General features: G+C 40.8%; 1 protein-coding gene across 4 annotated transcripts in view; it reads left to right on the forward strand.

Moving 5' to 3' along the window:
- M1AP (meiosis 1 associated protein) overlaps nucleotides 1-27,537 on the forward strand; it is a 71,730-nt gene that overhangs the window by 39,288 nt on the left and 4,905 nt on the right. For all 4 annotated transcript variants that reach the window (XM_035001220.1, XM_035001219.1, XM_035001222.1 and 1 more), the window contains 3 exons: nucleotides 10,581-10,754; nucleotides 14,241-14,403; nucleotides 15,592-15,733. In XM_035001220.1, coding sequence (XP_034857111.1) covers nucleotides 10,581-10,754; nucleotides 14,241-14,403; nucleotides 15,592-15,733 — 479 coding nt within the window. The remainder of the gene's footprint in view (nucleotides 1-10,580; nucleotides 10,755-14,240; nucleotides 14,404-15,591; nucleotides 15,734-27,537) is intronic.

Raw genomic sequence — 27,537 nt, forward strand, 5'->3', positions numbered from 1 at the left:
TGAATCTATAACCATACTGTACCCAATTTCGATGTGTGGGGGCATTTTCCCACAAGCAGTTCTACACCAGCTGGTGTCCTACAACTTAACTCAATTCCGGCACTATCCGGAGATAGCATCAGATCCACAAACTAAGGGCTCAGTCCCACAAAAAAAAAATCTCACACACGCACACACACACACACACATACCAGACACCAATCACAAGTCCAGGTTGTCACGTATGCTTCTGACTGATCAGCTATAGGTCAGAAATTCCAATGACCCCCTCCTTGGATTTATTTAATTTGTCAGAGCGGCTCACAGAACTCAGAGAAACATTTTACATACTAGATTACCATTTTATTATAGGAGGAGATAATTCCGAAACAGCCCAGTAAAAGAAATGCATAGGGCAAAGTGTGAGGACAGAGGATCAGAGCTTTCAGGCCCTCTCCCAGAATACCACTCTCCCCAAATCTCTACATGTCATCAACCCACAAGCTCTTTGAACCACGTCCTTTTAGGGGTTTTCATGGGGAATTCATTACATAGGCACAGTTGATGAAATCATTGGCCATGGACAAGTGATTCAACCTCAGGGTCCCTTTCTCCTCACCAGAGGTCACAGTGTGGAACTGAAAGTTCCAACCCTCTAATCACAGGACTATCTCCTCTGGCAACTGACCCCATCCTTAGGTGCTTTCCAAAAGTTGCCTCATTAACATGACTAAAGATATCTTTATTGCTCTCTCACCTCGGAAATCCCAAAGGTTTTAGGAGCTCTGCCAGAAACAGGACAAAGACCAAATGTATATTTCTTATTATAAGCCACAATATCACAACCTATAAATTTATATCCTTGATTCAATTTGGGAAATTTCCTGCCATCGTCTCCTCAAATATGTTTTCCATCTCATTCCCCTTTGTCTCTTTTTCTGGGAATCCAATTACCCACGTGTTAAACGTTTAAAATTGTTTTTACAGTTTTCCAAGCCTCTGTGGTTGGTTTTATTTGTTCAGAATTTTTTCTTTCTCTTTTTTAGATTAAATTATCTTCATTGACCTATCTTTAAGTTTACTGCCTCTCAGCTCTCATTCCCAAGCCCATGCAGTGAATTTTCTTGTTCAGATACTGTATTTTTCAGTTCTAAAATTTCCATATTATTCTTTTTTATATTTTTTATTTCCCTGTTATTTCCTATATGGTCATTCATTATGAACATATTTTCTACTCCTCATTGAGCATAATTATAATTTATATGTATAGTTATATAATTATGCTGCTTTAAAATCTTTGATAAGTCTGATACCTTTATCATCTTGGTGTTTGCATTTGTTGATTGTATTTTCCTTTGAGACTGGGTCACATTTTCTGACTCTGTATGCTAAAACATTTGGGTTGTATTTTGTGAATGTTGTTATACGGACTCCAGATCCTAGTATATTACCCTGAAAAGTGTTTGTTTTGGTAGACAGCTAACTTTGTTAGACGCAAACTGCAACCTGTCATGGCCTGCAGTAGTCAGGGACTCAGATCTCAGTTGCATTCGTTAAGCCTCAACTATGAGCTGCTTTCAGTTTGTCCCATACATGTGTGGTGCAAGGGTCAGCAAGGTGCATGGACTGAGTTTTAAACACATAATTTAGGGTTCTCAGGCTCCATCCTTTCTTGGATTTCTTCCCCACTTTCTGGAGGTTCTCTTTGCCTCTGGCTCCTTCCCCTGGTAAGGCCAGTGAAAGAGGGAGGCCTTTCTATTGAAGTTTAAGCTGCTATGCTAAGTTCACACTGATACAACTGAGGCCACCCTCGGGGGAACTCATTCTTTGCTGGTCACTTGTTCCCAAGTTTCAGTTCCTCTCTGAAATCTACCTTTGTTCAGTCTCCACAGTCCTCAGGCAGTTGTCCTCAGATAGTTGGTTTATTTTTTTAACTATATTATCTAGAGTTTATAGCTATTATTTATAAGGAAATTAGAACTCAACCAGACTGGAAGGTCCTCTTCATTGTTGATCAGTTTGGTTCTGTCTTTTTACTTCCTTTTCTATATTCACTTTAGTAAACTCAAGTGCTCCATCATTTCTCTCTGTCTTTACAAGACTATGACTTAAAAGTTCTTCTGACTAAATCCCAACTCTACTCTCCTCCTCCTTTCTCCTTCTCATCCCCTAACAATTACAGATGCACATACCCCTGCTTCATTTGGCAGATGCCCTGTGTTATTCCCACCCAACCTTGGACAGTCTGGCCACTTGCCCATCTGAGATTGGCCTCATCGTATCCCTAGCACTGGAGCCCTGGTTAGCACAACACAAGGACTAACTGGGGACAGAAATAGACATGAGTACCGGTATAAATTTAGTACAAGATAAAGGTGGCCTCTCCAATTACAAGGGCAAAGATGGACTTGTTCCAAAAGTGGTGCCAGGCAACTGGTTACCATCTAGAAAGCATTCCAAGTGTACCAGGGACCTAACTGTAAAGAATAATATTTAAAGAGTAGTAAAAGAAAACATTGGTGAATACCTTTATAATCTTAGAATAGGGAAAGTTTCTCTACCTATGACTCAAAATCCATGTGCAGTAATTTATTTAACTGCATAAAAATAAAAATATAGCAAAACAAAAATATGGCATGGCAAAAGGTACCCTAAATAAAGTCAAAAGACAACTGAAAAAATTGGAGAAATTATTTACAAGTTAAATCTTGGGTGGGGGGTGGGGACATGGAGAGGAAGGGCTAATATCTCTAATATAAAAAGAACACTTAAAAACTTAGGGGAAAAAGACCAAAAACCCTACAGAAAAATGGATAAAAGACATGAGTGGATAATTCAAAAGATACTTTTAAATGGCCCTTAAACATATGAAAATATGCTTAACCTCACTCATAATTAGAGAAATGAAAATTAAGACTGCACCGACATACTACTTACCACCTATTAGATTTGCAAAAGTTAAAAAGTATGAGAACACATTTGCCTTGCTGATAGAATGCACAGTGGCACAACCCTTTTGGAGGGATATTTGGCAATACCTAACAAAATGACATGTGTGTTTACTTTTTGTTTTGTTTTTTTGTTGTTGATTCATTTATTGAACTTTTTTTTTTTTATTTAATCTTACTCTCTAGGTCCATCCAATGGTAAATGGCAAGATTTCATTGCAAAGGCAAGATTTCTTTTTTATGGCTGAGTAATATTCAATTATATATACATATCACATCTTCTTAATCCATTCATCAGTCTGTGGACACTTGGGCAGTTTCCATAGTTTAGCAATTGTAGATAATGCTGCTATAAACATTGGAGGGCATGTATCCCTTTGAATTAGTATTTTTGTATTCCTTGGGTGAATACTTAGTAGTGCAATTGCTGGGTCATAGAGTAGTTCTATTTTTAACTTTTTGAGGAACCTCCATACTGTTTTCCAGAGTGGCTGCACTAGTTTACATTCCCACCAACAGTGCAAGAGGGCTCCCCTTTCCCCACATCCTCACCAACACCTGTTGTTTCCTGTATTGTTGATTTTAGCCATTCTGATAGGTGTGAGGTGATCTCTCATTGTAGTTTTGATTTGCATTTCCCTGATGATCAGTGATGTTGAGCATTTTCCATGTGTCTGTTGACCATCTATATGTCTTCTTTGGAAAACTGTCTATTCTTGTCTTCTGTGCACTTTTTAATTAGATTATTTGGTTTGGGGACATGTCCATTTACTTACCACTCCCACTTCTAGAAATCCAATACCTTGAAGATATACCTCCAACAATACAAAAATGCATACACATATGCAGAATCACAAAGTTGTCACATAGTCTGTCTAGACATATGTTAGGACTTTCTTGGGTTTCCGTGTCTTTTTAAAACTATTCCTTCTTCCTCCTAGCTCCCCAGTAAGTATTCTGTTCTTTCTTGGTGCCTCCTATTTTTGTTTTCACCTCAGAGTAAATCTTGACCTTGGCTCCCTTGGACATTATAGAGGCAAACAAAGCTCCTTGGGCTAGTTCTTGGGGCCATACCAATAGATGTAATGCCTTCCTAGCCCCACTTCCTCTTCATTCAAACCTCCTAAATAACCCATTTCCCTGTTCTCCCTCACTGTACTGCCTATGAAAACACTTTCTCCCAGTCAACTTTTCAGATTTGCGTTGCAATTTACAATAAATGCTTCTTTGTTTATAGAATATGTAAACACGTTTATGCAGAAAAAGAGGACTCTTTAAATACCTTCTAAGTCTAGTGTTTTCCAAGTTAAACTATGTTTAGATTTTGGTATGTCTCAGTCAGTAGGGACCAATCTCTTTTGCATGTGGGTTGCTTTTTTTTTTTTTTTTTTTTTGTAAAATGAAAATAGAGCTCTTAATTAAGGCCCATAAATAAAATGTATTTTCTTACAACTTGGATCATAAACTTTCCTGAAGAGAAAAATGTCACACACACATACACACACACACACACACGCCATACCCTTATCTTGCTTTATTTTTCTTCATAGTACCTATCATTATCTGTAATTGTTTTTTGTTCCCATTGTTTGTTTATTGTTTGTTTATTGTTTGTTCTCCCAATAGAATGTAAGCCACAAAAGCAGAGAATTTATCTCTTTCATTGTTGACACAATCAGTGCCTGGATCATAGAAGGCACTAAATAAATAATTATTTGAATGACAAATGAATTGAATGAAAGGATGAATGAATGAATGACATCTCTACTCTCCCTGAGAAGAGTTCTGGGAAATAAAGTCTCTCTATTCTCATTACAGTTCTAGTGATGTTTTGCTCTCTTATAGATTGGAACCCTAGGAAGATGATCACCACTTGCTCAGTCCTGCACTCACCTCTCTAGAGAGTCTACACCACTATAATCATCACTACCCAGCTACCTCCTTTCAAGGAGCTTCTCCTTGGGGCACCTGGGTGGCTCAGTCGTTAAGCGTCTGCCTTCGGCTCAGGTCATGATCCCAGGGTCCTGGGATCGAGCCCCGCATTGGGCTCCCTGCTCCGTGGGAAGCCTGCTTCTCCCTCTCCCACTCCCCCTGCTTGTGTTCCCTCTCTCGCTGTGTCTCTCTCTGTCAAATAAATAAATTAAAAAAAAATCTTTAAAAAAAAAAAAAAAAAGGAGCTTCTCCTTTTTTCCAGGGTCCAAGCATCATCTCCATAAATGAGGGACATGAGCTCAGAAAGACAAGCCAGGCTGCGCCCAACATTGTGATTGCTATTGGAGATTATCCTCATGCCATTGTTGATTTAAAGACAGTGGTTAAATGACTCTGCACAGTTGTTCCTGAGCAAACTTTGTCCACTCTGATTACTTATCCTAGTTATTAACATTCTGTACTACTCCTATATTCAGAAGCTAGACAGCACTGATTGCAAATTGGCCCAGGGAGGCTAAGATATCAGAATTCCATAGTTTTTGCAGTGGCTCTTGACCTTTTTTTGGAGTCACAGCACTCTCAAGAATCTGATAAAAGCACAGGACCTGTTTCTTCCTCCCCCCTATTAGAATACACCTCTACACGTACAGATGGAATTATATATAATTTCAGGAGGTTCCCAGAACCCCTAAAGCCCATCCTGCTCAAGGACAGGCCATATGAGGGCCATTTGGAAAGGAACAGGTCTGGCCTATAGGTCAGGGCCTTTGTAGGACAAGGGAGGATCTACAGGACTGAGCTGGAGCACCATTTTCCTAGGTCTTTACTTTAGATATTCTATGTCTGTTTGTGTATTAAAGTGTTACATTCTATCTTAAATACATTTCCATTTTGCAACCTTGCTTTAGGGTTGAATTCTGAGAAGGACTGCTTTAGGCATTACCTTATTTTCAATCATTTGGCTCTGTTAGTTTTTCCTATTATTGTGGCCCTTCCGCAAGAGTTCAGTAAAAGGTGTCACTACTTGTGGCCACAGGAGGGCAGGGCAAGTCCAAACACTGAATGTGAATGCTGACTGCAGCCTGGCTGCAGTGAACCAGTCCTTCCTTGTCCTCACCACCCAAACACTTAAGAGCCCCACTCACTCCCGTAACCTTCCTGTTTCATACTGTCAGTGGGACCAGCTCATTCAGTGCCCAGTGCCCTGCTCGCCAGTCAAAGTGGGAGCTGCTCTTCAACATCTGAGAAGTGACAAGTCTCTTCCCCATTCCCCAGATTTAGCACATTGTTTTTTTTTTAAGATTTTATTTATTTTTGAGAGAGAGGGAGGGAGAGAGAGCACAGGAGGGGAGGGGCAGAGGGCAAAGCAGACTCCCTGCGGAGCAGGGAGCCCGATGCAGAACTGGATCCCAGGACCCTGGGATCATGACCTGAGCAGAGGGCAGACGCTTAACCAACTGAGCCACCCAGGTGCCCGGTTTAGCACATTTCATTGTATTTGTGAGGATCACAATTCTCTGCCTTTGGTGTTCTTACATATGTCAGTGCTGGGGAGAAAACAGTCACCAAGGGAAGTGATAGGTAGGAAAGTTTAAAAAAAAGGAAAGCACATTCTTATCCTGTAAGAGCAAATCATTTTGTTGATGAGAGAAAAGGGAAAAAATGCCATTTGTTGGACCTAGGCATGCCATTCATAGATAATCATCTCACTTCTTATGCTTCATATAACTATGAAATAGGTTGTATTATCCCCACTTTGTCCAAAGTAGTATAACCCTGCTCTTCCCATCACATCCCACCACTTTTCATAAATTCACAGAGAAGAAAACCCTTCTGAAGAAACAGATTAGCAAGAGTAATTAGTATTGCCCAGATGAAGCCCACAGATACCCAGGAGTTGATGATTAAACCCAAATAAGGGAGGATATAATTAAGCATAACTTCCGGGACAGAGTCAGTTTGGAGTTGAGTTTTGGGGGAGGAGCGAGCCATGGATTGACAGAGTAATAAAAGCGCTAAGGAAGGAAGGAAGTCATGTGGCAAGGAGACTAATTTAGTTGAAGCAGAAGAGTTACAGGAAAAAGTAATGAGAGCTGAGGAGGGGGAGCAAATGTTGAACTCAACAGGCATATGCTAAGCTTCAGCTCTAAGCTAGCTACTGAGCTAGGGAATGGGGAATGAATGGGCATATAGGATCTCGACAGCAGGGGGTGGGGAGGAATCTTAGGAGCCATCACAGAAGGGAAGAGTGGGATATTTGAGGAATAATGAGTAGAACCAAGTGGTACAGGGTGAGTGAGGGGAATAAAGAAAATGACCAAGGAAGGCAGTATGTGCTCTTTAGCAAAGGAGGGAACTGATGAAACCATGTTTTAGAAAAATTAACTGGTAGGGGCGCCTGGGTGGCTCAGTTGGTTAAGTGGCTGCCTTCGGCTCAGGTCATGATCCTGGAGTCCCGGGATCGAGTCCCGCATCAGGCTCCTTGCTCGGCAGGGAGTCTGCTTCTCCCTCTGACCCTCCCCCCTCTCATGTGCTTTCTCTCATTCTCTCTCTCTCAAATAAATCAATAAAATCTTTAAAAAAAAAAAAAAAAGAAAAATTAACTGGTAGTAGTACGTAAGAAATACTGGAGGGGAAGGAATGGAATTGATAGGACAATTAAGATGCTTACTGCAATCCAGGCCTAAGGAAAAGAATGCCTGAACCAGTGACAGAGAAATGGATAAAAAAAAATTTCTCCCTCTAGTCTGTTCTGGTTTCCACATTAGTCTTTAGCTTGGCCAGTGTGACTGTCCCTCAGAAGCTGCTGACTCCCTTCTGAGCCTGCAAAACTGTGGACTCAAATCTAAAGCACAGAGCCTCTATGGAGATTACATGAGAACTTTTGCAAAGGAAGAAGCTCTGTGGCTCTCCCAAGAACTTGTAGGTTAAGAAGCTGGGAAAAATTTCAGGAACATTGATGGGGTATCTGCAGGAAAGGCTGGTATTTTCCTTCATAAAGGCACCATGTTTTAGGCTTGGTTCTTCAGCTTTGCAGGATCAGAAAGTTGATTTTGTCAGTAGTGTCTCAGAGGTAGACTCACCTTACCAAGCTCAAGACCAAAGTATAAGTCAGAATATCTTAGAGAACCATAACCACCATAACATCAAGAATAGCAGAGACTCGACAAACACATCCTGCCATCAGGACATGTCATTGAGCCAGCATGCCCTCTCCTCTGAGCCACACTTGGATGGGCACTGCCTGCGCATTCTTCTGTTGCTCCCCTTCTCTGTGCTCCATTTCTGGCCAACCCTCTCCCCTTCTAATGGACACATTCATTCTTTGGATAAGCCAGTCTCATCCATAGGCTATAGCCAAATCTTGCTCTGGTCTGTGAGCCATTCTCTTTTCTTAAGGTAACTATTTTTCATTGACCTCACTACTCTGTAGTACTCTGTTGATACTGTAGTTTAACTAAGGAAAGTCCTATTTTTCTATTTCCAGGTTTTTGGTGGGAGAGAACTTGCTGTGGTCTCCTTATACTGCCATGGTAGGAGTTTCTAATCTTCCACCCTTTCCCTGGGGAAAAGAAAAGAAACACTTCTCTTCTGCAAAATCTGTTGTTCGAAATCTAAACCATATTATCTTCTCCACTTTTGGAGATCCTTCGCTCAATTCCATTTCTTTCGTTTTGTATCTGCCTTCTCATGCTTTAATACTGATTTTGCCTCACTGAAGTTTTGGGTTCAGTTCTTTCCGTACTTGTTACTCAAATTGAAGTCCAGGCCTCAGGCTCAGTAAAATTAACTTACTTCTCGTTTTGCCTGTGACAAAATAAAATTCACGTTATTAAAAAGATACTTTCTCTTTACTCACGAGGAACATTTCTTGGGCAGTGACTTCATACTTATCACTGTAGTACCTAAAATATAATGTGGCAGATGACAGTTTGAGAAGGAATGGTCAAGAATAATGTAGCTTTACAAACTCTGTAAGAGAAAAGAGCATCATATAATCTTTGTACCCTGTACAATATTTCATATTCTATATAGTACACAGTAAAAAATTACTGCTTGATAGAATGAATGAAATACTTGGCTAATGAATCCTCAGAACAGTTCATGGAAGATGGCAGAGTTTTAATCATACTGGTCAAAGAGAAATGCATTGGGAGCCCCTTTTCAGGCACAGAATAAGTCATTAAGTAGGACATGAAGTCATCTGAGTCTCACCACACCTCCCTGTGTGGGTACCAACACGCTGGACTGAAGCCCTTTGTTCCGTTTGGAAAGTCTGGTACCTCTGCCGCCTTGTCCTCAGGAATGTCGTTCTAGAAATAAACCAGCCTTCTCCCTGGGGTCTATGAGTCATACACAGAAGTTAATTCATCAATTTTCTTAGGCTCTTTGTAAAAGTATTTCAGAGAGTCCTTCATGGTAAGGCAAAAAAAAAAAATCAGGTTCCTCTTCTGTTTCTTTCCAGCTCTTGCCTCATTTCCTCTTTCTGTGCTTCCTCTACTACCTTACATTTGGCTTTTACTGATAACCTTTACCTGCAGACCCAGACCCCAGTGCCTGAGCGAGTGTTGCCTAAAACAGGAAGTAGACCAGCAAAGCCTCATCGCCCCACAGACCCAGTTCCATTCACTCAGATGTGGAATCAAATCACACTCCACTAGACCATTTCTGTCTTCCTGGCTGCTAATTACCCTTGTGAGTTACAGCATGCCAATGACAAATTTGTATAATCTATGTCTGAGGTGAAGCCCGGGAGTGCACCATTTTTTTCTTTCACGCTTTTTATAGCAAAAGTAATAATTAAATACATTTTTACTGTGAAATAAGAGCTGAAGAAGCGGTGCCCGGGTGGCTCAGTTGGTTAAGCATCTGCCTTCGGCTCAGGTCATGATCCCAGGGTCCTGGGAGCAAGCCCCACGTTGTCTTTGGACTCCCTGCTTAGCGGGGAGCCTGCTTCTCCCTCTCCCTTTGCCAGTCCCCGTGCTTGTGCTCTCTTGATCTCTCTCAAATAAATAAATAAATAAAATCTTTTAAAATAAATAAATAGCTGAAGAAGCAGAAGCTCCCCCTTGTTAACTAAGTATTTAACTTGCATTGCTGTATTATTTTTTGGCTGTTTTTGTATTCCAGAGTGTTTTTTAAATACAACAAAATTTAAGCAGAAGTATGAATAATAAAAAGGAAACATATTTTAGAACTCTGCCCTGTTTCCACTCCTGCCCACCATTAACAGTTTGATGGTAGCCTTCCAGACCTTTGTAAAATGCATTTACATACATATGTATGTACTTAGGCCAAGGGTTTCACTTTTATTTATTTTCTTTTATTTTTATATAAATGGTTCATACTATACATCTGTTCTACAACTTTATTTACTTACTATTTCTTAGCTTTTCTTGCCAGTGCATTTAACTTTACTTTGTTAACAGCTGCGTAATTCTCCAAAGGTTGAGTGTGCCATAATTTATTTAAACATTCCCCTATTGATGGGTATTTGAATTGCTTCCTGTTTGAGGTTTTGATTATTTGTTATTACAACAATGCTGTACTGAATATCTTTGCATATGTGTCCATGTGTACTATCTAAGAATGTCTCTAAGTTAGATATCCAGGGGATAGAATTTGTGGGTCAAAAGATGGGCACATTTAAAGTTTTACATTTTTCAAAGTTTACAATTAAAGAATTAAACACTTTATCCACTAATTCCCTTTCTTCTGCAGAGAGTTCTATCCTGGGAACTGACATTGACCTTCAAACTATAGACAATGATGTTGTCAGCATGGAGATTTTCTTCAAAGCCTGGCTACATAACAATGGAACAGACCAAGAGCATATCCATCTTCTTCTTCCTTCACGATGTTTCAGCAACATTTCCAGAGCCAGAGATGATTCAAGTACACAGCCCCAAAAGACCTATTATATAGGCTATGATTATCCTAGTCTTGGATTAAGATTCTAGATTTGTGAGTCGTCAGAATACACATTAGTTGAGGTTTAGAGACTGAAGGAGGCTGTGCAGTGTAAGCACAAGGAGTAAGAAAAGAATTTCTAAAAAGTAACCACAGTTAGAAAAACTGAACCTAATTAAGCCTAGACAGCAAGGGCCAGTTAGTTTAGGAGGAAAGACTTAGATACCTCAATAATAGGGCAGCACCTAAACTAAACAAGAGCACAATGAATCATATATTTTTCTCAAGTTTTTCATTTTGAATTGTAATAGATATTATTGATACAATAACTTGAGGCATGCTGGTACCTCAACAATTATCAACAGGGCCTGTGAGAAGGTAAAGAACAAAGATTAAACCAAGATTAAATAGAGGTCTTTCGGATAGGAAGACATCAAACTGAAGTAAACTAAAACAACTACAGAAGCAGGCCCCACAGAGGACAACTAGTAGCCCAACTAGTAGAGGTGGGAGTTCAGTGAGAAATATGGGTATAGACTCCCACTCCAAAAGGGGAAGACACATGGTGGTCCTTTCTTTCTGGGGAGAGCCATCAGATCTTTACCTGCCACCCCTCCCCACACCCCCATTTCAACCTAGGGCCTGGGATGCCTTTGATGACTTACCTTGATTTCAATCTGTCTTTCCTTGGTGTGTAAATCTTCCCTGGACCTCCTTTCCACTCCTTTTGTCCAAGGCTGATGGTGCCAATTCCTCTCTGTTCCCTCTTCTGGAATCCACTTCATATCTGTTTTTCCCAAGCACTATGCTACCTCCTTTTCTGCATTATCTCATTTCATCTTCACCCACCACCATGAAGCAGGTACTGTTACCATATGTCATTGAATCTAAGGTGCTATCAGTTATGAGATACACCATTACTTTATGTACCACAAAGAAAGAAAAACACTGCCAATTAAACATGACACAGTGCTTTCTATCACTTAGAAATATTATTTTATCCTTACTGAGAAGTTAAAGTAGTAAATAAGTGTTTGGAGTGTGTGTCTGGCCAATGGCAATTGTAAGACATATAGAGATGTTAGTATGTGGGGGGGGGGGTGGAATGTGTCTTAATTAAATACCGATATTATCTCCCTGTTTTACAGATGAAAAAACTGAGACTTAGAGAAACTAGACATTTTCCCAGGACAGCACAGAAAAATTAATAGCAGAATTTGAAGTTATGCAACTCCAGAGCCCACTCTTAACTCTTAAGATTAGAAATCTATATTTTGTACATTTGACCACACTCAGCCCAGAAAACATTCATCAAACCCAGGTCTGTCTGCCTCCAGAACCTGGACCCTTACCTACTACACAGCCTGCTTCATGCTGGGCAGTTGTGAACAAAGATGCCGCCTCATGCTGGGCATTTCTCTCATAAGGAGGGCTGGGGCCCTCCAAGGCCAGGAACTCCAGCAACCAGACTTTCTTCAACTGTTGTACAGCATTTTCCCATGGTATAGTTGAGAATTTCTCTACCTTTCCCCTCCCTCTTTCCATGGCTTTCAGTACCAGGGTCAGAGCCAGAATATTTATCTCCATCTGCAATCATTTTTCAGAAATTTGCAGGTCTTCTGGGTACACAGTGGAACTTAGACCCAGATTCATCAGCTCTTCTACTAGGGAGGCCTACACTGGAATCCAGATGTTCAGGCGCAATTGGAGTGAGATCTGGGGAAAGTAGCCCTCCTCCATGGTGGGTATGACCAACCTGAGAGTTTATACAACTACAATAAAGACCATAATATAGTTATCCATTGTTTAAAAAAAAAAAACTGCTGCATTACCACACTGGATTTCTGGAAATGTGGCTCACTATAAAAAATAAAACAAAACAGTACAGAACGCTGAGCTCTTCTACTCTAGAATCTTTTGAGGACTGCTCCTCAGATGTTCACTCTGACTCCTTACAAGGTTCTCCACCCACTCCACCTTCTTCTGTAGCTGCCCAGGGCCCTTCCCCCCCAACCCCCCCACCCCTTCTCTAGGTGCTTCCCTCAGAGGCCTCCTTCTGACAGAGTGCACAGTCAGCTTCAGATGAGTGTCTTTTCTCGTTTCGTGGGTTTGGAGTCAGCCACTTCTGCATCTGGGTTCAGGGTGGTGAGAAGCACACCTGATTCTAGACTCTAGTCCTGGTAAGACAGTTTTCTCAGCTTTGGAATACTGTCGAGATTATAGTGCCAGTAGTTCTCAGCCCTGGCTGCAGTAAAAATCACATGAGGGACTTTTTAAAAATACCAGTATCTAGATTCCATCTCCAGAGATCCCACTTTCATTAGTGTGAGGTAGGGCCCAGACATCAGTGTCTTTTAAAAGTTCCTTAATAAAAAGGTGATTCTTATTGCAACCAGAGTTGAGAATCTCAGCCAGATGAACACAGCTCTCCAGTCCTAAAGCCCAGATACCTAACAATGAAGAAGTCAGGCACAGAGGAAATGAGGGGAGTCCTAGGCCAAGCCCCTCCTACTGACTTCCTGGGCTCTGAGACACAGCAGGCCAAGACTGTCTTACCCAGAATTAATGTCTACATCTGATTGCTGGGCCCAGGAGGGCCAGATGGATCTGACCCTTAATTCTGCCATCCTATCTCTTTTTCTACATTATTTCTGCTTTCGTTTTTATGTCATGTTTGTTAACAGTATTCACACCTGGTATACATTTTATTGAAAAACTTTGTAGTATCAAGGCTGCAAGCCTAGTGCAACAGTATATTGTACACTGTGGCATGTGAATGTACCTGCCAGAGCAGAACCTTAATATAGAAGGGCATAATACCTTGATGAATAATTCATACTTAGGTGAAGCCCCCTCAGAATGGTTGTCTGTTGCCACGGTGATGCTCCAGAAGGTTCTACCTTCAGGTTTCTTTGGGGAATTAAAAAATAAACCATTTCAGGAACTTATTCCTCCCCCTCCCCTGAATGTCCCTAGAAGAGCCCACAGAGAAACAGTAGCTGTCAGCTGACTCCCTGACTTCTGCTTTCCTGCTCTTCCTTCATCTGACCTATAGTCTTGCCAAAGCTTAGCCAGAGGGAAGCAGCAGAGATCCCATCTGTGATTGCAAAGGGCCTCTGCATATCATAGTGTTGGCTGCCTCCTCCACAGAGGGCCCACGTTCCTCTCGGACTGGATCACAAGCTAGATCTCTCACTATGAGGCAACTGCTCAGCCAGCCCAGAAGTAAAACAAGTAAAAACCATATCAGATGCAGAAAATAAGTTAACTATTGTATTGAGCAACACTGTAGGTCCAGACCTGCTCTGCCTTTCCAAACCAATCATACTTTCCCCTTTCCACTCCCCTGCCTCCTCCCAAGCCTTACTTGCCTGGTGGATGTGGAATGGGTAGCAGATGTTGTCTCTTAATCACATAGCCTGAGGTAACTTGTGACAGACTATCCCTCCCCCAATGCCATTTTTATTGTAGTGTGCCTGAAATGTGATCTCCAAGAGCGACTCCTCAGCCCGTCCCTTCTCCCTGGCACAGCTGATGGCTCCTTGAGAATGGATGACCCCAAAGGAGACTTCAGCACACTCTACCAGATGGCCTCCCAGTCGTCAGCCTCTCGTTACAAGCTCCGGGTGATCAAGTATGGGATAAGGGAACTTCCCCAATCCATGCAAATGCTTATTCTTCCTGGTTCCAACTAGGAAGTCCTGAGGTAGAGGGCATCTCCAAGTATCAGGCAGGTGGGAGTCAGTTCCAAAGCAGAAACTAGTTATGGGAGTGAAAGAGCAAGCTCAGGCTGCTCAGCATGTGGAGACAAATGGGCAGATGGTGGATGATATGCCTCAGGAGGACATTCTGACCTGGATGAGGATTGGAAATCCAGAAAGTCTCTTAATACAAAGAAAAACAAGATCAGCAGTGTTTATCTATTCAGCAAGTGTGTATTGAATACCTTGCTGTGTTTGGCATCAGGACAGAGGTCTGACCTTCAAGGAACAAGGGGGTAGATAGGATCTACTCCTGCCTTGCCATTTCTCTAAGTACTAGAATTCCTGCTTCCAGGGGAACCAATTCTTGGGTAAAATTAGCAATGATGGCAAAGACCACTTTTACTGCTTCCTAGGTCCTATCACAGTGCCTGTGCACAAGTATCTGAGTAAGCTTGTCCATGAGTTTGTGACTGCAGATGCTGCTGGGGAACTTTCTTAAATTTATTCTCTTTTTCTTTTTTTTTTTTTTTAAGAGATCAAGAGTGAGTCGGGGTGGGGGGGCGGGTGAGAGAGACAGAGGGAGAGAATCAATCTTAAGCAGGCTCCATGCCCAGTACAGAGCCCAACACAGGGCTTAATCTCACCACCCTGAGCTCATGACCTGAGCCAAAATCAAGAGTTGGACACTTAACTGACTGAGCCACCCAGGTACCCCAATTCATCCTCTTCTTAAATGCATCCTCTCTCAGCACTTGCCACAAGAGAGCCAGGACTGGGATGCAGATGGTTAGCATACTATCATGTTACATGGTTACTATAGCAGGGGTGTTCTGGAAGTATCCCCAGAAAAGTCACTTGGAATGGAATAAGCTCAGGAGAAGAAACATCCATCAGAGTCTAGATGGCTTTTCATGATGATGCTTCATTCATTGATTAACAGGCTTTGAGCATCTGCTATGTGCCAGATACCTTGCTAGGTGCTGGCCATGCTAAGGTGAATAATTCACAGGCCCTAACCCACACAATAGAGTCTTAGACATAAGCTGAATTTAAGCTGATCTGATGTCAAGGTTCTACATATCACCGAGGAGACTTTCACTGCCATTGTCTCTTGCCAGGGCTCTAAATTCCAATGGGATCTGCGAGTCATTGACATATGGACTGCCCTGCATCCTCAGACCCACAAGCTGTTGGCAGCTGGACTGGGATGAGCTGGAGACAAATCAGCAGCACTTCCATGCCTTGTGTCACAGCCTGCTGGTAAGTATCCATGTTCCCAGGTGAGGAAGTAGAAGAGTGTTAAGGCACCAACCACAGAAAAGTAGCTAGCTTAATCCTACCTTGATCCCGAACCTGTCCCAACTCTCAAGAGGACAAGAAAAAACTGGAAATACTCTGAAATGTGGATTAAATATGACTTGCCTTTGTTGGTTTCATGCTATAGAGAATACTTCCTGAACTCAGTTATATGACAGTAAACTTGAAAATCCCTAATTTTGTACATTTAAATGGAAACGGTATTTTCCGTAAGTAACTATATTTTAACACTTCTCTAACACTGGGCTGGACATTATGGTTTATTTAAATGAAGAACACCTAGACTGTGCCAGACATCTTGCTAAACTGTAGATATTCAATGGTAACATGAGAGACATTATCCATGGCCTCAAGAAACTTACTCTGTAATAAAAGAGACAGAATTTTATATATATGTATATATATACATATATATAATATGTATATTATATATATTTAGAATTATATATAAATTACATAATTATAAAATGTAATTATGTATATAAATATTTAATTGTGAGAAGTTTATGAAGGAAAAGAAGAGCCTGCTGCCAGAAAGCCTCTCTGTGAAATGACATTTAAATTGAGACCTGCCAGTTTATGGGAATGGGAATTAGCCAGGTGAAGGGTGGCGGGAAGAGAATGCCTGGGAAAGGCATGTGCGAAGACCCCAAGCCTGGAAAGAGCTGAGAGAAGAATCAAGAATGGAAAGGCCATTGTGACTGAAACAGAAAGCCAAAAGGTGGGCTGGAGAAGTGAGCAGGGTTAAATCATGCAAAGCTTTGTAGGTCAAGTTAAGGACCTTGGACTTTAAGTACAAAAAGAAATTATGAGAGATGATTTGAGTTTTTAAAAGATTACTTACACCAAACATTGGAAATGAACTGGCAGAAGCAAGAATGGGAACAAGAAAATGAGGTGGGAGAGCATTGTTGTAGTCTGGGCAAGAGATGATGATGGCTTGAACTGGAATGTTGAAGTCAAGAAAAGTAAACCAATTAAAGAAATATTTTAGGGGCACTTCGGTGGCTCAGTTGGTTAAGCATCAGACTCTTGGTTTCAGCTCAGGTTGTGATCTCAGGGTCATGAGATGAGCCTGGCATCGGGCTCCCTGCTCAGTGGGTAGTCTGCTTGAGTTTCTTTCTGCCTTCTTCTCCCGCCCCTCTGTTCCTCCCCCTCTGCTCCTTCCCCTGCTCCTATGCTCTCTCACTCTCTCTATCTCTCAAATAAATGAATAAAATCTTTAATTTTTTAAAAAAAGACATATTTTAGAGAGAGAGTCAGAACTTGGTGAAGGATTGGATGTAGGGAGTGAGGAAGAGGAAGGTATCAAATAACTGCTTGGTTTCTGATTCAAATAAGTGGGTGCCCATTTCCTGAAATGGAAAAAAATAAAAGAGCTTAGGAACACTTAGAAAAGAGCATGAAACACTTGAAAAGCAAAATAAAACTGCAAACATAATCGAGGACAGGTCTAACTGCAAGTGGAAATAGAGAAACAGTTTGACCTAGTAGCATATGGGTGATCAGACCAGCACAGCAATGTGTCTCTTTCACTATCAGAAGCAGGCTTCTTTTTTCCTGTTTCAAAGCCCACACTCCCTTTTAGGCCCACCCACAGAGTTCCTGTTTCCTATCTGAAGAACACCCATCCCTGTCTTTGCAGAGCTGAGACAACAGATATATCCTGACCGTCAGAGCCCAAGAGCTCAGTTGACTATTTACTCTACCCTATCCCTCAGGATCTGAGAGATGCTACATCACTCAGGAAGAATTTCCCTCAAGTGGCTTCCCTACATTCTTACAGTACATGATATTTTAAACAGACATTTGCATTTTAGTACACTGCTAGAAGGAGTGTAGATTTTCTGGAAAGTGGTAACTACTTCAAAACTTTAATTTGATTGCTGGGAGTGTATGTAGCACAGGAAAACAATCAGCAAAGGGAGCACAGATGTATATACCAACATGCTTATCTCAGTGTTATTTACAGTGGTAAAAAATTCAAACAACCTAAATGTCCTAAATAGAGAAATGGTTAAATCAAAATAAGGGAAAGGTTATGGGAACAACAATTCAGCCAAACAATGAAATATTATGTAGCCATTAAAAATAAGGATGGGGGGCGCCTGGGTGGCTCAGTCGTTAAGCGTCTGCCTTCGGCTCGGGTCATGATCCCAGGGTCCTAGGATCGAGCCCCGCATTGGGCTCCTTGCTCCGCGGGAAGCCTGCTTCTCCCTCTCCCACTCCCCCTGCTTGTGTTCCCTCTCTCGCTGTGTCTCTCTCTGTCAAATAAATAAATAAAATCTTTAAAAATAATAATAATAAAATAAATAAACAAATTAAAAATAAAAATAAGGATGGGAAAGAGTATTCTATTCCCTCCTGGCTTACATATATAAATCAGACTCTTCCTGCCTCTGAATTTGACATTTGAGCATCTATTTATTTATTTATTTATTCATTCATTCATTCACTCATTCATTCATTAACAAATATTTATTGAGCACTACATGCCAGGTACCATTATAAAGGCCAAAGAGACTCTTATTTATCACTTCTCTATCGTGGAAATTCACAATTATGTGGCTGACCCATCACTAATAGATTACCCATGATTTGGAGCACTTACTAGGGGCTAGTCACTTAACCAAGTGCTTTGCATGCTTTATCTCACTTAATCCTCACAATAATTCTGTGAGATAGGGATTGTTGTCCCCATTTTTACACGTGTAGAAGACTGAAGTCTATAGAGATCAAGTGACTTACCAAAAGTCGCATAGCTACCAAAGTGGCCAAGTCAGAATTTGAACCTAGTTCGTTGACTACAAAGCCTATGCTTTTAACTTTCTTGCTAAATTCCCTACCCGGGATGTAGCCAGATAAACACAGCCTACAACCCTGATGCTGATTCTCGCCTCACTGAACACCCCAGGCTTCTGTACTTCGATGGACTTGAATTCACTTAAGGTGATGGGATACTTGTAATAGCTCCTCACCCATCTTGTGTTACTGTTGTCTCTACTCTGTGTTTGTTCCACATCAGCAGATTAAAGAACACTCTCCTTTTCTGGAAAAGACAGAAGCAAAACAGTGTTTGAATGGCTCTTCCTTCTTTGCTTTTCACATGACATATCCGAGTAGCAAAAATCCTAAAAGGTAGTGTGTTATACAGGGGAGAATTCCCCACAAGCCTCTTCTGTTGCATTCAACAACAAATCTTTCTCCAGTACCTACTATGTGACAAGACCTTATTTAGAGTTTGAACCTCTCTGGTGCTATATTTACAAGTTTTCAGCACTTCTCTAACTCCTTGGTTTTCTAGTCTTTCTTACACCTTTCTCATATGTTCTTTAAAAATCTGATGTCCTCAGCTCTCTGTGTAACTCTAGTCTTGTTTCTTACTGTGATGTTTCCCCTCCAGCTAACTTCTCATTCTAACTTCTGTCTTTCTGTTAATAGCGGCGCTACCATTGTCTGCTCACCCAGGCTTGAAACCTCAGTGACCTCCAGCCTTCTTGTCCTTTACACCCACTTCATCACTAAGTCATATCAGTTTTCTTCTCATGAGTTGTAACTGTCCTTTCCTTCCTGTCCCCGCTGTTTATTCTCACCCAGGCTTCTTCAGTAAACTAACTAGTTTCCCTACCTCCAATTTTCCCCTCTTCTAATTTGCCCTGTTTGTTAGACCCCGTTAATCTTCCTGAAGCACTCCCCTGACTGCCACATGTTTTTCGGAGGTGCCAATACCCAGCGACGTAAGCCTTGCCTGTTCTCTCCCCATAGCATCGCTGCATGTTTTTCTCCTCTCCATTCTTATCATCACCATCCTAGTTCAGAGTCTGTTTACCTCTTCCCTGTAATGTTGCAATAATCTCTTGTCTCAGTGCCTTTAGTGTTTCCCTTCCCAGTCCATTTTATATACTGCCACCTGTTTAATCTTCTTGAGACACAGCACTGATCCTGCTACTCTTCAGCTTAAAGATATTTTGTGGCTTATTATTGATTATACTTTAAAGTTCATATTCCTTAGCCAGTATTCAGACTCTAGTCCATCTCCCATCATCCCCTTTCATGCACCATAGAGTCCAGCCAAATTAATATACAAACTTTAAATTGCCACACCTTTGAACCTTTGTTCATATTGTCCCTTCTTCTCTCTCACCATATGTTCAAACCCTACCCCATCCTGAAAAACTCAGCTCAAATGGTACTTCTGCAATGAGGTCTTTCTGGATTTATCATTAGACATTTGTGTGGTCTATTTTCTTTTTAGGGAAAAGAATGTTTCTATTAGCTTTTCAAATATATGATCTTATGATTTGGGTTAAAGTCTGTGATATAAGTCTGACTACCCAGACTCCAGGATAATAGGATTGCCTCTTCCTGGCATTTCTACCATTTTCCCATTTTACCAACTAATTTCTCAGCCTTAGTCAAAGTTAAGTTCAGAGTAGAAATTCTCCCTTTGTTACCTCTCTTTTTGGGGAGTCAAGGCAAGGAAGCTTTCTAATCTATTGTGGTAAAATGTAGTTTGTATTGTCCATGAAAAGCATGGGCTTCGAAATCAGATGGCCCTAGGTTCCTGACAGCTTCATTATTTCCCAACTGTGTGAATTCAGGTAACATATTTAACCTCTCTATGCAACAGTATATTCATTTATTTGAAACCTTAACAAACCTAGTGGCCCCATTTGGCTAATCTCTGCATAAATGGTACACAAAGAAGCACTATCCAGAGGCCAAAAAGTAATTTTAAAATTTATTTGTACTTTCAAAGAACATCAAAGAGGAAATAGTTCATAACCCACAATGACATTTCTCAAATATTCTTCCTTCACTCCTCAATTATATCTAACCAGGAGCTATTCCAAGAGCCTTTCTCACACACACACACACACATTAAAAAAAATAAAACTATATCTACATCACCAGTCCCTGTTCCTCTACCTTCTTCCCTCTCTCAGCTATATACATATTCTATAGATTGGCTTAGCCCCTCTGACATAGTCTGCCTCCCCCTCAGGTCCTGTCTCTCTCTTCCTATTTAAAACATCCAGGAATAGAATTCACAAGCCTTCTCCTTTTGTGAGTAGAAGTAGAGTGGGGGAGAATGAAAAAAGTAGAGTGGGGGAGAAAAAAAAAAGGTGCATGACAGACACACATTAGTAACTCTTGTCCCTGTCACATGTTAAATAGAGACAACAGGATATATCTCATATAGTTTTTAAGATGATTAAATAATATTGCATGTTTAAAGCACCTAGCTTATGTCTGGCATATGATTTGCATGTGGTGGTTGGTTAGCTGTTCTATGATTTACATTTGTTTCTTTTTTTTTAATAGATTCTAATTCTCTGGAGATATTCTCCATTTTCTCACCTATTTTTTTTTAAAGATTTTATTTATTTATTTATTTGTCAGAGAGAGAGAGCATAAGCAGGGGAAGCGGCAGGCAGAGGGAGAAGCAGTCTCCCTGCTGAGCAAGGAGCCCAATGTGGGACTCAATCCCAGGATTCTGGGATCATGACCTGAGTCCAAGGTAGACACTTAACTGACTGAGCCACTCATATGTTCCTTTTTCACATATTTTCTTGAACATACTAATCATAACTATTTTAAAGTTCTTGTATGCCAATCCCAATACCTGGATCACCTGTGGCTTTGTTTTAGCTCTCTTTTTTTCTTCTGATTTTCAGACATGTGGTCCTGTCTTTTGGTGCACCTGGTAATATTCTAATGAAAGATGCTCAGTGTGTCTAAATAAATCGTAGAGGCTCCAATTGGTATTTCTCTAGAGAGGGTCCATCCTGACCCTGCACTCTATGCAGATAGAGTGATGACACATCATCCTATTCTACTCAGAAGCTGTATTGAGTCCAGGCTGAACTGCAGTCCTACTAAGGCTCCATTTACCCCTGGTTTGCTCTTGGCCTTCCAGGATTTTCCCCTGAAACCTGGTATATTATGTGCATCCCCTTCCCTTGGACAACCCCAACTCTAATCACTCTATCCCAAGTCTGTTAAAATACACCGCTTCTAAAGGCTTTCTCTTGGGCATTTTTGCCTCCTGCTCCATGTAGCCCCCATATTTGGTAAATGTGCTGAGTGAAAAATTGGTTTGAGCACCCACCCCACCCCTGGCTGGTCTCCACCAAAAGATCTGCTGGTTTCTCTGCTCCCTTGCAAGTGCCTCAACATATGCAAATCCTAGATTCTCAGCTCCCACCTGCTCTCCCTCCAACTCAGAATCAACATGCACCCTCAGGGTAAAAGCAGTTGCAGTAATTTCCTCATCTCTCTGGATTCTTCCCTCTCCAGAAACTTAGCTACCTCTCATTTTCATTGTCTCAGCACCTCCTCACTGCCTTCAGACAAATGGTTTCTGTATATTCCAGCTTTTCTAGCTGTTCTAGGCAAGAGAACCAGTGTGCCTCTGGCCATTCCATCCCACTCAGATGTAGAAGGAGATGCTTATTAAATGTTCATTCATCCCCCACTTCACATCCCTTATTCAGCTAGACAGACTGTAATACATTTTCTGGTTTACTCTCAGCCAGTTGGCTGACTCCACCAAGTTCTCATTTTCAGGTTCCTGCGTTTCCTTACAACTATAAGCATAGCTCAGTTCATTCAATGCTGTCTCTTTCTCTGCCCCCTTCTTTTAGAGTAGTTCTTCTGAACAAACTCCACACTGCCATAATTAAATTCTAATCCTTAGTACCAGCCCACCAGTCCTCATCAACTATAAATGTCGTGTAACTTTTCTAATTACACTTTACACATGCTCTAAATCTTAGTTGACTACAGCCTTAAATGTTGTTCCATCCCCTGATTTTCTTAGGTGAGAATTGACTGTTATATCTTTCCATCCTCCTCATAGATTATTTTGTTTTATTTGAGTATTTTACTTCCTTTTCCTCAGAAGAATATCACTTCATCAGATAAGCAAGGCTCTTGATAAACCCATTCCCTGGCCCTTCCTGAAAGATGTGTGCCATCCATCCATTCCCATACATTTCATTCTTAGATCAATCCAGACCACAAGAGAACAATGTGTTTTTACTTCATTCTCTGGAACTTTTATAGATCTATATCTAAGAATTATACATTACTTTTAATTTCACAAAATTTAGTAAATATTATCTAATAATTATTCAATATATTTTTGTTTAAAAAGTTAACACTTCATGGTGCCAATTGTTTGCCTGAAGCAGTTCTAAAGACTTCACAAATATTAATTTATATAATCTCCATAACCATCTGTTGAAGTAGGAATAATTATCTTTTTTTTTTTTTACAAATGAAGAAATTGAGGCCTAGAGAGGTTAAATAGTTTTCCAAGATTACACAGCTAGTAAATGGTAGAGCCAGGATGGAATCCAGAAAGGTTGACTCCAGGACCCAAACTCTTAACCACTCTATAACCATATGAAGTTCATTATCATATTGATTGCAGGAGTTCTCTGAAATACATCCACTCCTCAGTAAGGATCCATAAGATAACTTCTCAAACACTTTTATCAGGAAAAGCTGTGGAGCTCCCTTTTAGCAAAAGTGGGTGGTTTGCATTTCTCTGAGCTTACCTAATCTTGGCTCTTTTATTGCCCTACCCTTATTTTTCCTTTGTCCAATCCCTTGTGTATTTTATCTTTTTTGTATTGTTGCATTTTTCTAAACAGGCATAACTGCTTTGTGGAATGTGGTAGAGAATTAATATATAAATAAATAAATAAAATTAATTTTTCTAAGTATTTATGAGATGAATTTATCCATCACCAGGAAAACATAATTTCAATTACCAAATCCTACTGTGTAGTCCCAGTTATGTAGCTAATGACTCACTTTCCACATCCTCATTTCTCTTACAAAGTCATGTCTGTATGAACTAGAAAAAGAAATTAAAATACCACCTAGGTCTTTCAATTTCCTACTTAAAATGTCAGAGTCTCTTGAGACACATTCCAGAGCTTTACAGGCCATGTCTGCCCTAATTGGCCACAGGAGTGACAGAATTCAAGCCAGGATGTGTCCAGCAGGAGAGTAACTACATAGGCAATGACCTGGTTGGGCTGTAAATGGGTGGGGAAATGGAAAGTCCTTGGTTACATTAGGCAAAGAGTCAAGAACAAGAATCCAAGCTGAGAGTGGGGTGATAGCAGGTCAGGAGCCATTAAAAAAAAAAATCAGAATGAAGTTAGTGTGTTGGGCTGCAGGGGAAACAGACAGATGCTAGAACAGACAGCAGGCTAACATGGGATACATGGGCTTCTTGTGATCCAGCCTTGTTTGTTTCTCTTGCTTCATCTTTTACCACGCCCCTTCCATCCTTTATTCCAGTCACACTAATAAATTGCTAAATGTACCCCAAATATGCCAAACTGTTCCACACCTCCATACCTTTTTTTAATGCTGCTTCCTTTCTTTTGCCTCTCCCTGACAAATATCTACCCATTTTTTCCAGATTCTGCTTAAATACCTTCACTAGGAAGCTGTTCCTGCCCCCACCACAGCCTGCCCCCATTCATTTTTTTGCCCTTTACCCACCCATATACCTGGTTCTCACATCTATCTTGACCTTCACAGCAGTGGTAAAGTGTATGAGGGTGTACCTTAGCATTCTGATGTGAGAAATGTCATATTGTATTTTTTTCTAACCCAAGTTTAGAAAATATTAATCCCCAAGAACTAGAATGTTGACACACCCAATATCTTTATGAGTGCCTCTCCCTAACTCATACTCAAAATCCTAGAGCCCTAATAGTCCAGAAAATGTGGAAAATGGCCCTCTGGTCTTCAATACACCTCCAGTACAATGTTGAATAGAATTGGCAAGAGCAGACATCTTTGTCTTGTTCCTGACTTCAGGGGCAAAGCATCTGGTCTTTCATCACTACTTATGATGTTAGCTGTGGGATTTTTGTAGAACTCTTTGTCAGGTTAAGTTCCACTCTGTTTCTCATTTGTTCGTGAAAGGGTCTTGGATTTTATCAAATGCTTTTTCTGCATGCATTGAGATGATTATGTAGTTTTTGTCCTTTATTCTAGAAACATGGTGTATTACATTGTTTGATTTGGGGGTATTAAACCAACCTTGCATTCCTGGGATAAATCCCACGTGGTTGTGATATATATAGTTGATCCTTGAACAACATAGGGGGCTAGGGGTACCAACCTCTCATGCAGTCAAATCCATGTATAACTTTTGACTTCCCAAAAACTAATTGCTGAATTTGGTCCCAGGACATCATATTGATGGCAGACCAAGGAAGGGCCAGTTTGGTGAGATTAAAGATCTTACCTGTTATAATAAATTCCCATCCATCCTGGCAAGGCCTATACTGGTATCATTAAATTTGTCCTTTCTACTTCTGTCTCCGCATTAGCTATATCCTCTTCCTTTCCTTTGCTATCTGTAAAGGACCCCTTTGGCTGCAACTAACAGACGAATCCAACTCTAACTTAAGTAAGAGTTTATTTTTCTGATATAACAAGAAATGTGGGGACAGACAATTCTGAGACTGATACCATCAAAGACCCAGGATCTTTGCATTTCTCCACTGCAGCCTCCATAGCAAACGTACTTCATCCTTATGCCTGTTCCTCATGTGGCTATTGTGCCTTAAGACCAAGCCCTATCCTAGGGAAAAGGAGTACAGTCAAGAGGCAAAAAGCCTGCCAGCATATTATAAAGCTTTTTCAGAAGTCTCACACAGCAACTTCTACTTATGTCTCATTATTTAAATCTAGGTCACATGTCACCCCAGACCAATCACTGAAAAACTGAAAAATGTGTAGAGAGAAAGGAGAGGGGCAGGGAGGGTAGTGGCCAGTCAACCAACAGTGGTTACCACGCCTTCTTTCCCAGCCTTAGAAATTAGAAGTTAGGGCAGAGGTGGGGGAGAATGAGCTTGGAGTATGGCATGCCCTTCAACTCTGCCCCTGTCCATACCTGTTCTAAACAGAATCAGTGCCCACCTTCTAAAATCTAAGCTCCCTAGCACCTTCTGTAGCAAACACAACAAATACAGATACATTTTATACCTGCTTTCTGGTAAATTCAGCATCTAACTCATTCTCCTTATTTTAGAATTAGCAAAGGGGCACCTGGCATGTGACTCTTGATCTTGGGGTTGTGAGTTCAAGCCCCGTGTTGGGTGTAGAGATTACTTAAAAATAAAATCTTTTTTTTAAAGATTTTATTTTATTTCTTTCTATTTAGTTGATAGACACGTGAGAGGGAGCACAAGCAGGGGGAGTGGGAGAGGGAGAAGCAGGCTTCCCGCTGAGCAGAGAGCCTGATGCAGGGCTCGATCCCAGGACCCTGGGATCATGACCCGAGCCAAAGGCAGACACTTAACGACTGAGCCACCCAGGTGCCTCTTAAAAATAAAATCTTAAAAAATAGAATTAGCAAAAACAGATTTTGTCATCTGCCATCATTAAGCATTGTTCAATTTGAAGACCCAAAAGCTAGTCTTCTGGGACATCCCATGTCTTTTCTCAGCCTCACATACCTGCCCTGGCAGCTAAACATTTCCATCACAGGTACAACTGCCTGTACCTACAAGTCAACCCATGACCTGGTAACATGTTCAAGCTTGGATCCTGAACTTCAGATCTCTAGTGCCATTAACCACTATCCGGATAGGAAAGGGTTAGAAATTCAGAGTCCAAAATAAGGACCTTAAAATTCAACTTCCCTATCTCTCACTTTCCCCAAATGTTCCTGGGAATTACAGATTAAGTTAATATATTTATCAAACTCTAACAAGTGCATTTGCCTCTCTTCCTTCCAGAGCCTTCTGCTAACCGCTCTGTAAACTGGCCCAGAGGTTCTAAAGCATTCTGTAAAATCCTTTCAACTCGATCTCTTGCCAGTCCTCTGATATTCCACACATCAGGAGTTGCTCTTGAGAGGCTTCATTCAATCCTGCATACTATTTCTCTAATAGGAACTTAGCTATTGTCTCAAAATCCATAGGCACAAATTCTAGGGATCATACTTTTTCTGTGTGCAACATTCAAAGTTTCTTAGTAACGCCACAATATAGCAGTCATGAACTTATTCCATAACACCGAGGTGTAAGAAATGTCATATTGCTTTAAAAAAAAAAGTCCAGAAAATGTCTATTGCCATACTTTAGCCCCCCAGGGACTTGCCACAGTGACAAGATTTTCTATTCTTTCTCACCTTAGAAGGGTGACCAACTACCCCCATTTGCCCATGACTGAGGGGTTTCCTGGGATGTAAGACTTTCATTACTAAAAATGGGCAAACCAGAAGAATTGGTCATCCTAAATACTGGACTAACATTAATCTACAAACCTTCCCTTTACTATATTATAAGCTCTCAAGGGGCAAGGAACATGTCTAATGAATTTCTATATACTCATGCCTAGTGCTTGGGACATAACAGGCACTCAATACATTCTTAATAAATAAACTAATTCACAAACAATGCATAAATGAGCGTAAAAATAGAAGATTAAATAATTGTAATAATCCAAGCCTGATCTACATCAGAAGTTATTTGAGCCAGTTAAAATGGAATGCCCCGCCACTTGCTACTTACCCCTTCCAGGCTTAAAGAGGCCATGTCCTCAGAGCAGGGGCAAATCTCCCCACACAAAAACACACCATGATTTCTACATCATCTATTTACAATTTAATGAATTTGAGAAGGATCAGGTAGACTTTCCATCGCATTTTGGGTCTGTTTTTCAAGAAGACAGCACATTACCAAATATAAGCAAAGTGTTAAGAA

The sequence above is a fragment of the Mirounga leonina genome, unplaced genomic scaffold (genome assembly GCF_011800145.1).
Source record: "Mirounga leonina isolate KUSES-001 unplaced genomic scaffold, KU_Mleo_1.0 Mir_125, whole genome shotgun sequence".
NCBI lineage: Eukaryota > Metazoa > Chordata > Mammalia > Carnivora > Phocidae > Mirounga > Mirounga leonina.